We start from the raw sequence: 13,080 nt of genomic DNA on the forward strand, positions 1-13,080 counted from the left end.
TGGTGGCGGGGAGGTGAGATGCACCCCACACTTAAAGAAGATATTTCCCTGCAGGTGATCCTGACCATTTCCCAAATCATGTGGTGCCGTGACTTGACTGAGTGTTTGGAAAGAGATTCTGATTGTTTGGAGGCCCTGGAAGATTTTGAAAAAGTAAACTTTGAGGTGAGATATTTAACAGAGTGACATTGAACATATTGCTGTCAAGATGGTGTCTGTGGTTTTTATTGGCATGATTAATGCATATTCACTGCATTTCAGAATTTTTAAAACTCAACATAACTCACCAAGCTTTGGGGTTCTCACTAAAATCATTTATGTTAAAGTTTTTTTAGGGACACTGCATTGGCTTTTTGTGGTATTTATATGAATACTTATAAAAAATAAAAGAATAAAACAATTCAAAAGAAAATATTATTATAATGGCTTGCAACATTTTAGGAGAAATTGTATTATGTCCTGGATATCTTGCACAAAGTTTATTCAATCCAGGAAAACCCTAGAATTGGTGCCATTCCTATTCTTAGACTCAAAATGTGCTTTTCTACTATTTTATAGAACCCCTAGGCAATAATACAATAATTAATTGATTGAATCTAAATCAATTCTATGATATTCCCAGCTATAAGTGGGAAATGCCATTTTATAGCTGTACCTACTTTCTAACTTTGAATTCAATTGTCCTTCCAAGCAATGTTGGGTTTTTTAAAGAAATCACCCTTAAAACAGAAAATGAGAAAATTACTTTCTTAAAGTCAAAGAAAACTCTCATGAAGGTCCTCCATAACATTTCATCTCAAAGAAACCCAGAGAAAGACACCGGGAGAAATATCCCATTGACCTCTATGCTGAGGTGGTTCTTGACCAGACTTGGCTCAACATAGCACTTCAAGGCCTTCAGAGGCGCTGCTCTTCTTTGAAAAAGATTTAACTGTTAAGGTGAAAATCAGGAGCTCAGTCTCATCAAAAAATGCTATCATTTAATCTCTCATAAGCTTGGTTAAAATGCTCATTTTTTCTGATTATCAGAGGAAAAACAACCCCTGAAAATGAGGCATACTTCCTTAACCACATTTAATTTTTAAGAATGGTCTTCTGTAAGACATTTTTAGGGGGGCGGGGGCGGGAGGGGAGGGATTGGGGTCAGAATGGGGGGGCTGCAATTGTATGGGGAATATAAAAATAAAATTTATTATTTAAAAAAAAAAAAAGAATGGTCTTCTGTAGAGACATCACTACATGCTAGTTAAGAGAATGGGCTTTCCTGGAGACAAAGGTCTACTCAAGTCTCACTTTTGCCACATCATAGCTATGTGGATGCCCTGTCTGACCCTGTTTTCTTCTAATGAAAGGTGTGGGGTAAAGATATTATGTACTTCATAAATGTCTTATAGGAACTAAATAAGTTCAACTGTATCCTGGCTGGTCACAGAATTATAGATATTTTAAATTAGATACTTTTGGCAAATTCCTACTCCAAATTTAGTAGTAAAAAGAAACATGTTATGGATGGAGCTGGAAGGGATCATGCTCAGCAAAATAAGCCAGAAAGAAAAAGAAAAATACCGGGTGGTCTCACTCATAGCAGGAATTTAGAAAACCTAAATAAGGGACCAGGAAAAAGACTAATTATAATAAAGTAAAAATCAAAATCACAAGCAACTATAAACCAGGGGCAGGAGAAGGGAGTAGGATCAAAACAAGGGTGGTGGGAATCGTATAGGGACTATAACCAAGATGAAAATGCATACATTGTACAAAAAATGAAAAATGATGTAAAAATATATAAAATAAAATTTAAAAATAAATAAATATATGAAATGATGCCAGTAGGGGGGGGCGGTGAAGATACATGTTAGCTGATATTTGATAATTCATTGTGATGATTTTTTTTTAATTTTTAGAGATTAAACTCCCTGGCTGCACTAGTTCGAGGCAGTCTTCCTAAATTACACAGAAACATCATAACTGCCTTAATTACCATTGATGTACATGCGAGAGACATAGTCACAGAACTTATTCAAGCCAAGGTAACTGTTTCATTTAAGCAAAATCATGTGTTTCTTTACGAGATTTGCTCATCTAATATGTACATCATTGTTATCGCTAATGTAGGTAGAACAGGTCGAATCCTTTGACTGGCAGAGACAGTTGCGCTATTATTGGGACATAGACCTGGATAATTGTGTGGCTAGAATGGCGCTCTCTCAGTATACCTATGGCTATGAATATTTGGGTGCGTGCCCAAGATTAGTTATTACTCCACTCACGGTAAGTCACTGATCACTTGGTTAATGTTAACACAAGAGTGCTTTTTTATCAAAATAGTACTGAAAAGTTTCATCTAACATTAATTTTTGAAAGCATTTGCCATAAATACATCTTTGTGAAGCAGAGATTTATATTACTTAATTATATGCATGGATCTTTGAGTACATTTCTATTGCTGTAAAAACTTTCATAGAAAATTATGGTCCTCCTTCTATGGAAAGGAAAGGACTTAGGGATTTGTCAATTCCCTTCAACAATGTCAGTTTCCCATTTCTTCAGGATCGCTGCTACCTTTGCCTTATGGGGGCTTTGCAGCTTGACCTGGGAGGTGCACCAGCTGGTCCTGCTGGCACTGGAAAGACAGAAACTACCAAAGACCTAGCCAAAGCACTTGCCATTCAGTGTGTGGTCTTTAATTGTTCTGATGGTTTGGACTACAAGGTACAGTTCTAGCTTCTGAACACCATTAAGTGTTGTATAGCTTTCTCTACTTGAAATGTGATATGACAAAAGAAGAAGAGAATGTGGTGATGGCAAACAAGGAAAAACCAGTGGGGCAAGGGGTGAGTAAAGTGGAATAAATAGAGCAAGGGAGAAGAATCAACACAAGTAGGTCTGGGTCATTCAGGTAGAAACAAGGCCAGGGGCAGATTTGTCAAATGGTGGTAAAGAATCTATACACGTCAGTGAGTAAAAAGAAGTGAGATGAGAAGGTAGACGAGCAGGAGCATTTAGGAACAAGGAATAAACTTACAGGAAGAGATGAGCAATTCAGAGAGTTGTGTATTAAAAGTGAAATGTGTTAGAATATGTGTGGTGAGAATTCATAATAAGATTTTTCAGTGCATTGGTTTTCCAACTTTTTGGTTACAGGACCTCTATATACTCAAAAATACTGAGATCTCCAAAGATGTTTATACATGTGGCTTACATCTCTTGATAGTTGCCATATTTGCTATGTCTTCCAAATCCATCCATGTTGCTGCAAATGGCATAAGTTTATCTGTTTTGCTTGCTGGATAATATTCCGTTGTGTATATGTACATCTTCTTTTTTTTTTTAAATAATAAATTTTATTTTTATATTCCCCATACAATTGCAACCCCCCCATTTTGACCCCAATCCCTCCCTCCTGCCCCCCACCCCCAAAAGTGTGTCTGGTTCATAGTTTTTTGTTGATTTTGATTTTCACTTTCTTATAGTTATTCATTTTCCTGGTCCCTTATTTAAGTTTTCTAGATTCCTGCTGAGTGAGACCATCTGGTATTTTTCTTTTTCTTTCTGACTTATTTCGCTGAGCATGATCCCTTCCAGCGCCATCCATGTTGCTGCAAATTGCATGTGTTTATCTTTTTTGAATGCTGTGTAATATTCCATGGTGTATATGTACCACATCTTCTTGATCCAGTCATCTATTTTTGGGCATTTGGGCTGTTTCCAAAGCTTAGCTATTGTAAATAGAACTGCTATAAACATAGGGGTGCAGGTGTTCTTTGGAATTGCTGTTTCTGTGTCCTTTGGGTAAATACCTAGGAGTGGAATTGCTGGATCATATGGAAGCTCTATGTTTAGTAGGTCTAGAAATCTCCACACAGCTCTCCACAGTGGTTGGACCAGTTTGCACTCCCACCAACAGTGCAGAAGAGTTCCTTTTTCTCCGCATCCTCGCCAACATTTGTTGTTGCTTTTTTTTAATATGTGCCATTCTCACTGGTGTAAGCTGGTATCTCATGGTAGTTTTGATTGGCATTTCCCTGATTACATGTGATATTGAACATTTTTTCATATGCCTGTTGGCCATTTGCATTTCCTCTTCAGAGAAGTTTCTTTTTAGCTCTTCTGCCCATTTTTTGACTGGATTATTTTTTTTTTTTTTTATAAATTTTATTTTTATATTCCCCATACAATTGCAACGCCCCATTCTGACCCCAATCCTTCCCCTCCCGCCCCCCACCCCCCAAAAAACGTCTCTGGTTCATAGTTTTTTGTTGATTTTGATTTTCACTTTCTTATATTCATTTTCCTGGTCCCTTATTTAAGTTTTCTAGATTCCTGCTATGAGTGAGACCATCCGGTATTTTTCTTTTTCTTTTTGGCTTATTTCGCTGAGCATGATCCCTTCCAGCGCCATCCATGTTGCTGCAAATTGCATGTGTTTATCTTTTTTGAATGCTGAGTAATATTCCATGGTATATATGTACCACATCTTCTTGTGACTGGATTATTTTCTTTGTTGTTGTTGAGTCTCATCAGCTCTTTGCAGATTTTTGTGATCAGTCCTTTATCATTAGTGTTGGGTGCAAAAATGTTCTCCCAGTTGGTGGGTTTCTCTTTGTTTTGTTATTGTCTCTTTTGCTGTGCAGAAGCTCTTTAATTTGATGTAGTCCCAGCTGTTTATTTTTGCCTTCACTATCACTGCTTTGGGTGATGTGTCTGTAAAGATATCTTTGATGTGAATATCACGTAGTGTTTCGCCTATATTTCCTTCTATGTATTTTATGGTTTCAGGTCTTATGTCTAATTCTTTAATCCATTTTGAGTTGGTTTTCGTGTATGGTGTGAGGTAGTGGTCAAGCTTCATTCTTTTGCATGTAGCGACCCAGTTTTCCCAGCACCATTTATTGAACAAACTTTCTTTGCTCCAATGCATAGTCTTTGCTCCTTTGTCAAAGATTAGTTGACCATAAATCTGTGGGTTTATTTCTGGATTTTCTATTCGATTCCATTGGTCTGTATGTCTGTTCTTGTTCCAATACCATGCAGTTTTGATGATTATGGCTTTGTAGTAGAGTTTGAAGTCTGGGAGTGTGATGCCTCCATTCCCTTCTTTTTTTTTCAGGAGAGCTTTGGCTATTTGGGGTTTTTGGTGATTCCATATGAATTTCATCAATAATTGTTCTATTTCTTTGAAGAATGACATTGAAATTTTGATTGGAATAGAGCATTGAATCTGTATATTGCTTTTGGTAGGATGGCCATTTTAATAATGTTTATTCTTCCAATCCATGAGCAGGGGATGTCTTTCCATTTCTTTGTGTCTTCTTCTATTTCTTTTAACAGTGTTTTATAGTTTTCTTTGTATAGGTCCTTTACCTCTTTTGTTAGATTTATTCCCAAATATTTGATTTTTTTTTTGTTTCGATAATAAAAGGGATTTTTTTTTATTTCTTCTTCTTCAGATTTATTGTTTGTGTATAGGAAGGCTACTGACTTTTGTGTGTTGATTTTGTATCCTGCCACTTTACTGAACTGACAGATGAGTTGAATTAGTTTTTCTGTGGAGTTTTTGGCGTTCTCTATGTATATTATCATATCATCTGCAAATAGTGATAGTTTGACTTCTTCTTTTCCTATTTGGATTCCTTGGCTGTCTTTCTCTTGTCTTATTGCTCTGGCTAGGACTTCCAGTATTATATTGAAAAGCAGTGGTAAGAGTGGACATCCTTGTCTTGTTCCAGATCTTAATGGAATTGTTTTCAGCTTTTCACCATTGAGAATGATACTGGTTGACAGGCATATGAAAAAATGTTCAACATCACTTGCCATCAGGGAAATGCAAATCAAAACTACCATGAGATACCATCTTACACCAGTGAGAATGGCACATATTAAAAAAACTAGCAACAACAAATGCTGGCGAGGGTGTGGAGAAAAAGGAACTCTTCTGCACTGTTGGTGGGAGTGCAAACTGGTCCAACCACTGTGGAGAGCTGTGTGGAGATTTCTGGACCTACTAAACATAGAGCTTCCATATGATCCAGCAATTCCACTCCTAGGTATTTACCCAAAGGACACAGAAACATCAATTCCAAAGAACACCTGCACCCCTATGTTTATAGCAGCACTGTTTACAATAGCTAAGCTTTGGAAACAACCCAAATGCCCAAAAATAGATGACTGGATCAAGAAGATGTGGTACATATATACCATGGAATATTACTCAGCATTCAAAAAAGATAAACACATGCAATTTGCAGCAACATGGATGGCGCTGGAAGGGATCATGCTCAGCGAAATAAGCCAAAAGAAAAGAAAAATACCGGATGGTCTCACTCATAGCAGGAATCTAGAAAACTTAAATAAGGGACCAGGAAAATGAATAACTATAAGAAAGTGAAAATCAAAATCAACAAAAAACTATGAACCAGAGACACTTTTAGGGGGGTGGGGGCGGGAGGGGAGGATTGGGGTCAGAATGGGGGGGCTGCAATTGTATGGGGAATATAACAATAAAATTTATAAAAAAAAAAAAAAAGAGAATGATACTGGCTGTTGGCTTGTCATATATGGCCTTTATGATGTTGAGGTATGTTCCTTGTATCCCAAGAATTTCAATATATACATCTTCTTGATCTACTCATCTGTTTTAGCGCGCTTAGGTGTTTCCAATTATTACTAACATTTTCAGCCATGCTATTCTTCACTACCTATATAAATATTTTGATACCTGTTATAGAATTACCCCTGCTTTCTGCCAACACTTAATTCAGAGTATTGGGGGTGTCTCCCTGCCCTACCCCCAAAACAAATGTTTAAGCCCTAGTGCCTGGTACCTGATTAGACAGGCTGTCCACAGTCTCTGCAGCATCGGTTTGATCCCAGCTGGCCAGTGAGGGTTCCACACGGCACGGCAGACCTCTCCTGCCTCGCCCACTGCTCCCCTCAGCAGTGTATTTTGTCAGTCTGCCTGTTCTATTCCCCAATCTGTCTCTGGTGAAACCTCTCACCCTCCCGCACATCTGGTCTGTACCCTGGTTCTTGTATGTATGGATAAATAAATAAATCTAAAAAAAAATTAAAATCAGCTTCAAACAAAAGTGGCAAAAAGATAATTGCTCTTACGGAAAGGAGTTTATTTGCAGATACTACCTCTTTGCATTTTAATAGTGCAGCTGGAAATTTAACTTTTGAAGGAATTCACATATGAAATACTAAGTTGAATGGCATTATTTTGATTTCAGATGATGGGGCGCTTCTTCAGCGGTCTGGCACAGTCTGGAGCCTGGTGCTGCTTTGATGAATTTAATCGAATTGACATAGAAGTTTTATCAGTCATTGCACAACAACTCATCACCATTCGGAATGCCAAAGCTGCAAAGGTGATTGGGTAACTGTCTATGGAGGTGGAATTTTTTAAGTTTGTAATTGACTTTCAACCTGTTGCACAAATAAGCCAAAAAGAAAAAGAAAAATACCGGATGGTCTCACTCATAGCAGGAATCTAGAAAACTTAAATAAGGGACCAGGAAAATGAATAATTATAAGAAAGTGAAAATCAAAATCAACAAAAAACTATGAAACAGAGACACTTTTGGGGGGGTGGGGGGGGGGGAGGGATTGGGATCAGAATGCGGGGGTTGCAATTGCATGGGGATTATAAAAATAAAATTTATTATTTAAAAAAAATAATAAATAAATAAATAAATAAATAAAGTATGATGTTAAGTCTAGCCTATCCATTCCATGTTTCCAGTATAATGGTAAGTACTATACATTGGGACTCAGATGAATTAATTGTTCATTCAGACACACAAACAATTGTATGTCAGAAACTGTATTGGGATCTGGCGATACAGAGATGGTGAGATCTCTGCACTCAATGAATTGAGCTCTCTTCTTCCTCCAATCTTTTTTTTTTAAAGATTTGTTTATTTATGCATACAAGAACTGGGGTACAGACCAGAGGTGCAGAGGGTGAGAGGGTTCACCAGAGACAGAGTGGGGAACAGAACAGGCAGACTGACTGAAACACACTGCTGAGGGGAGCAGCGGGCTAGACAGGAGAGGCCTGCCTCCCCATGTGGGTTTCTCCCTGGCCGGCCGGGCATTGAACTCGTGCTGCAGTAGCCACAAACAGCTCCATAGGCTGCACCTTAACCCCTTATACCAACAGGGAGGCTCCTTCTTCCTCCCATTTTAATATACATGCACACACACACACTCAGAGAGAGAATGAGACCCACATCCTGTCCATCTCTCCTGCACCTCCATCTTCCTCTTTACCTCTCTGGTTCTTGCTCTTGATATTTGCTTCTGTGCTAGATATCTCTAATGCTGCCTCTTCAGAGCTCTGCTGCTTTCATCATGGCCCCAGACTCAGTCTAGAGCTGATAGAAAATAGGGGGTGCAATCCTGGGGAATCCAAGGGGAACTTGTATCCCCCAGAACTCACTAGATTAGAAAACCCAAGGGGTGCAAGGTCAGATGAAGATATAAAATATGTTGTAACTCATATGAGCAAGTTCTTGGAGAAGTGTTTTGTATTTTGAAGCTGATGGCAGTGAAGATGAGACCAAGTCCCACATCACTCTGTTGACTTTGTGAGATATGTTCAGCCTGTATGGAACAGCCTTGCCAATTGCCCTAATATTTGAATAGCCATTACCCCAAGTCCCTTGACAGTCCCCCACTGTCCAGAGGGCCTCAGGCCTCCTCAGAATTCAGGGATACAGGTTTATTTCAGCATAGCAAAGGGGTCTCTGAACCCGGTTCTAGATCTAGGAACACTGCCCATCCTCATTGTTGGGGTCCCTGCTACAGAGTGGTTATATATTTTGATTATTACCTCTGCAAAAAAGCTAATTATAGAATAAAAAGAAAAATGAAATTGGGCTTTCATGAACTACTAAATTATACAATCATTGTACTTTACATTTATTTCATCTTCACACCCAACTACCAAAGACCTAGCCAAAGCTCTTGCCATTCAGTGTGTGTGCATTTTGGCACACCAAAATGCCAAGTTGATGGCATTTTCCCTATGTTATAAGTGAAGAGAATTCAAAGAAGTTAGAAAATATTTCTGGGAACACCAGAGAACCAAAATACACACCTAAATTTATGTGACCCTACAGTCTGAGCTCCTTCGATACTCTCCTGCTTCTCACATCCTCTGGGAAGGCCTGTATTAAATGCAGGCACCTCCAGATATGGCATAATTCATAAACCATTATCCCCTTGCCAAGCAGCTAGCTGAGAGCAAGGCATGGGGAATAAGGAAGAAGGAACCAAAGAGAGTGAGATACAGGAAAGCATTGCCAATTGGAGGGCAACCGTGTAAGGTAAAGGAAGATGGTAGGATATATGAGACTAACAAATCCTTGCTTGCCAGTGGCCAGATGAGATAGCTGAAATATGCCTTGCAATAGATGAAGAAATCAAAGCACATAAATGTACAGATTTGAATAATAAGCAGCCATTCAGTCATCTCCAGTTGTATTGTCCGCATTTTTTCTTCCGGACTATGACACAGCTCCATCCTGGTCTTCTAATATGTTCTTTATGACTGTTAATAGTGCCTTCATCCAGTAACCCAGTGAGAAACCTGGAACCCATCTTGAACTTTCCCCAGTACTATCAACCTTAGAATGTAAGACATTACCACGTGTCTTTAATTTCATCTGCTAAATGCCTCCTATCCCCAATGATAGCTTCCAAATTCTGGTTCTTGTCTTCTCCCTAATAACAATTGTTTGCTGGTCCCCCTACCATAGCTAGTCCATCCTCTCCACTGCCATCTTTGATGCTATCACTCTGCTCAAAATTCTCTGCTTCTTCCCACCCATGGGACAAAATCTAAATTTTTCAGTCATGCTATGCAAGATTCTGATCATCAAACTTTGGTCTAGCTCACACTTTCCTCTTAGCAAAGCACATAGCTGTTCATTCTCTGAACATGCAGTGCTGTTTCTTGTTCCTGCTCCTCTTGGAATAACTGTCCCTACTTATCCATAAGCAGTCTTCCCTGCTCCTCCTATGGGCTTTGCTCCCTGTGGACTTTGCACACACCTCCACTGCCCCATCTCTTGCCCTGCGTGTCATAGTTTCCAGATCTGACTCCACACAGCAAGCCAGGAGCTTCTTGAGGGCTCAGAAGTGAGTCTCCTGCTCTCTAGCTCCAGGCCTAATCCATAGCCTCACCTACAGTAGATGGTCAACAGATGTTTACTATTGAATAGTGATGAAAGGTTGGTTCTAGTAACAGTAATACTGGGACTAGATCAGGTTGGAATTTCTTGGGGAATACTGCCAAGTGCAGGTGGAGAAGGTTCAGTGACCATAAAGTCTAGGTTGAACTGGGGAGTCTCAGCAAAAATGTAGGGGTCAGAAAATTGCAGGATTCACCCAGGAAACAAGAGACATGTTGGGCAAGGCAGGGGCAGGAAGGCAAAAAATGAGAAATACTGAGCCTGAAGAGACTAGGAGTGGGTAGGCCAAAATCAAGAGAGAAATTTTCCCTTTGTACATCAATAGACTTCAGTCTTCTTTGCCTGAATCATTGAGTAAGTTTTGTACTGGAGTAGGAGTATGTAAAAGAATTTACAAATGTCTGAAGAAGTGTTAATTTATGTATTTTCTCTAACTAGCTTTCTAGATTCATGTTTGAGGGACGAGAAATAAAATTGGTTATGACTTGTGCGGCCTTCATCACCATGAATCCTGGATACGCAGGTAGAACCGAATTGCCAGATAATTTGAAAGCCCTGTTTAGACCTTTTGCCATGATGGTTCCAAATTATGCCTTGATAGCAGAGGTGAGCTTCACATTATAAAGCAGCAAAAATTAAACTTGTTTTTTTATTTACCCTCTTAATTCCACTGAGGTAGAATGTTTCCTTTATGAATGTGCCCAATCACTTATTTTTTGTGTAAATATGATTGTTAGCATATGGAATTTTTTTTTTTTTTTTTTGGTGGGGATGGGGGGGTGCAACTGCTATATCCCTAAGGCCCTGAATGGTATCTGGAATATAGTAGGTCTGAAAACTGGAATGAATCAATGAGTTTAATTAATCAGTTCATTGGCTCTTATCAGTTCATCTCTAGATCTTAAAACATCTGGATTTGTTCTAAAAATGCTTGTTATTCTCACTTCCTTTTGTGCATTACTGTTTTTATTAGAGGCAAGGGGTGTTGAGTAGAAGCAATACTAAGCACTAGGATGCAGGAGAGGAATTGGTTTGAAAGTCTGTACAACAGTGTTAAAAAGCAGTAATCATTAATAAATTAATGACTTATGATTGTATTGGTTTCCTCTATCTAGGAATCACTTTATTTAAACTTTTTTTTTTCTTTCATGCTATCTAAGAACCAATGTATTTAAATTTCATGCTAAGAACCAATCTCATGTTTTTTTCTTGGTACTTTTTCCTGAAGTATAACATACAGTAAAGTGTATCAATCACAGGGTACAACTCAACGAATTCTTACATATCTATTTACCCATGTAACAACTAAAATCAAAATATAGGACATTTTCAAAAGGACCCTGTGCTCAATGCTGCATTTCATGGCAGCATTCCTTTTAGAATGGATTTCTCAGAAAGCACAGATTATTTCCTATGACTAATAAATTCCTTTATTAACAGAGAATTTTAGATATTCTTCTATTTAAAAATGAGTGTAATTACCTTAGAATAAAATAGAAAATTACAACTTTTATTACTGTAATGCTTCAAGCATCTCATGATTCCCTGCACCCCCCTGTGGCCCCTGGAGTATGATGGGCAATTATAGCAGCATATTCTTCTCTCCAGACCCTCTGTGGACAGGCTTCATAAGTGACTTGTTCTTTGTCTAGTACTGGTAGGAGGAAAACCAGGTTTAGAATTCAGTCCACATTTTGTCACATTTCATGCTTTGTCCTGTTGTTATATTACTCAGTTATTGATTGGATAAATTTAACAATGCAGTCTCCTGAGTGCTATTCCTATAGTTATTATAGAATGACTGAATAAGGGTCTATTGTCAAAGTAAATATTTTTAATTACTTGCAGTGTGCAGATCACTGTGCTAACAGGTAATGATTGAACAGTAAACAAAATAGATACCAGTAAGAAATCTCTGCATCATTTCAGCCCTTATACTGAGGTCAATAGCAGTGATTCCAGTAAATATGGATTCAGGGAATGGTTTACATCCACATTTATTATCATCATTGATTTATTTAACCAAGGATGCAGAAAACTGTCAGAAGCAAGATGGACACAAGAAGATTGCAAATCTTTTCATAGCCTCCCTTGACTCCCAGGGAGCGTAAAAGGAGCATATCACTGTCACTGATACTGTCAGATTGGAGAAGATCAATTTTTATTTTTGTGGACAGGCTTTATAACATCATCCAACTTCCATAATGTGAATATTTTCAAAGACTAGATTTTGTTGTTCCTTGAACCAAATCCCACCAAGACCATATCTTCACCTATAGAAGAAAGCAGAAACAGATCTCAAGCATCCCATAATATGTCTCAACTTCTGCCTTCTTGTTGCACAAAGAACCCTCTTTCCTTCATGTTTTATTTTCTTTTGTTAAATGACATAACAACTTAGAGAAGTGTAATGATTACAGCAGATTTTGAATATGTTGCTATTATGTTGATATATTGTCATTAATGTAATATAATAGGCATGGCATTCAAATTTTTTCTAGGTAATTCTATATTCTGAAGGATTTGAATCTAGTAAGATACTAGCAAGAAAAATGACTCAGATGTATAAACTTTGCAGTGAACAGCTCTCTCAGCAGGATCACTATGACTTCGGCATGAGAGCTGTGAAGTCTGTGCTGGTCATGGCTGGGTAAGAAACCAAAGTGGTCAAGAGTGAAATTCCAAACCATGAAATCAAATGCATTAAATGGGTAATTCACAGATGGCTCTTCAAGCAACATAGCAAGTGTTGAATAAATATTACAGCTGCTGCTGCTGTCATCACTCATAGCTTGATATCCCCTTGCCACAGTGAAATGGGGCATCTGTCCTCATCCCTGAACAGTTCTGCACTGTGGAACCCAACAGAGTGGCCCCAGAC

The 13,080-nt window shown here is 38.4% G+C and overlaps 1 protein-coding gene across 4 annotated transcripts in view; it reads left to right on the forward strand.

Annotated features, from left to right (window-relative positions):
• The window catches only part of DNAH6 (dynein axonemal heavy chain 6), a 181,687-nt gene that overhangs the window by 58,619 nt on the left and 109,988 nt on the right, over positions 1-13,080 (forward strand). For all 4 annotated transcript variants that reach the window (XM_037527731.2, XM_054701796.1, XM_054701795.1 and 1 more), the window contains exons 26-32: positions 55-165; positions 1,905-2,030; positions 2,116-2,271; positions 2,551-2,712; positions 7,233-7,370; positions 10,638-10,805; positions 12,701-12,849. In XM_037527731.2, coding sequence (XP_037383628.1) covers positions 55-165; positions 1,905-2,030; positions 2,116-2,271; positions 2,551-2,712; positions 7,233-7,370; positions 10,638-10,805; positions 12,701-12,849 — 1,010 coding nt within the window. The remainder of the gene's footprint in view (positions 1-54; positions 166-1,904; positions 2,031-2,115; positions 2,272-2,550; positions 2,713-7,232; positions 7,371-10,637; positions 10,806-12,700; positions 12,850-13,080) is intronic.

This window comes from Talpa occidentalis, unplaced genomic scaffold (genome assembly GCF_014898055.3).
Source record: "Talpa occidentalis isolate TD23 unplaced genomic scaffold, MPIMG_talOcc4v2.1 talOcc4.5, whole genome shotgun sequence".
NCBI classification, from domain to species: Eukaryota; Metazoa; Chordata; class Mammalia; order Eulipotyphla; family Talpidae; genus Talpa; species Talpa occidentalis.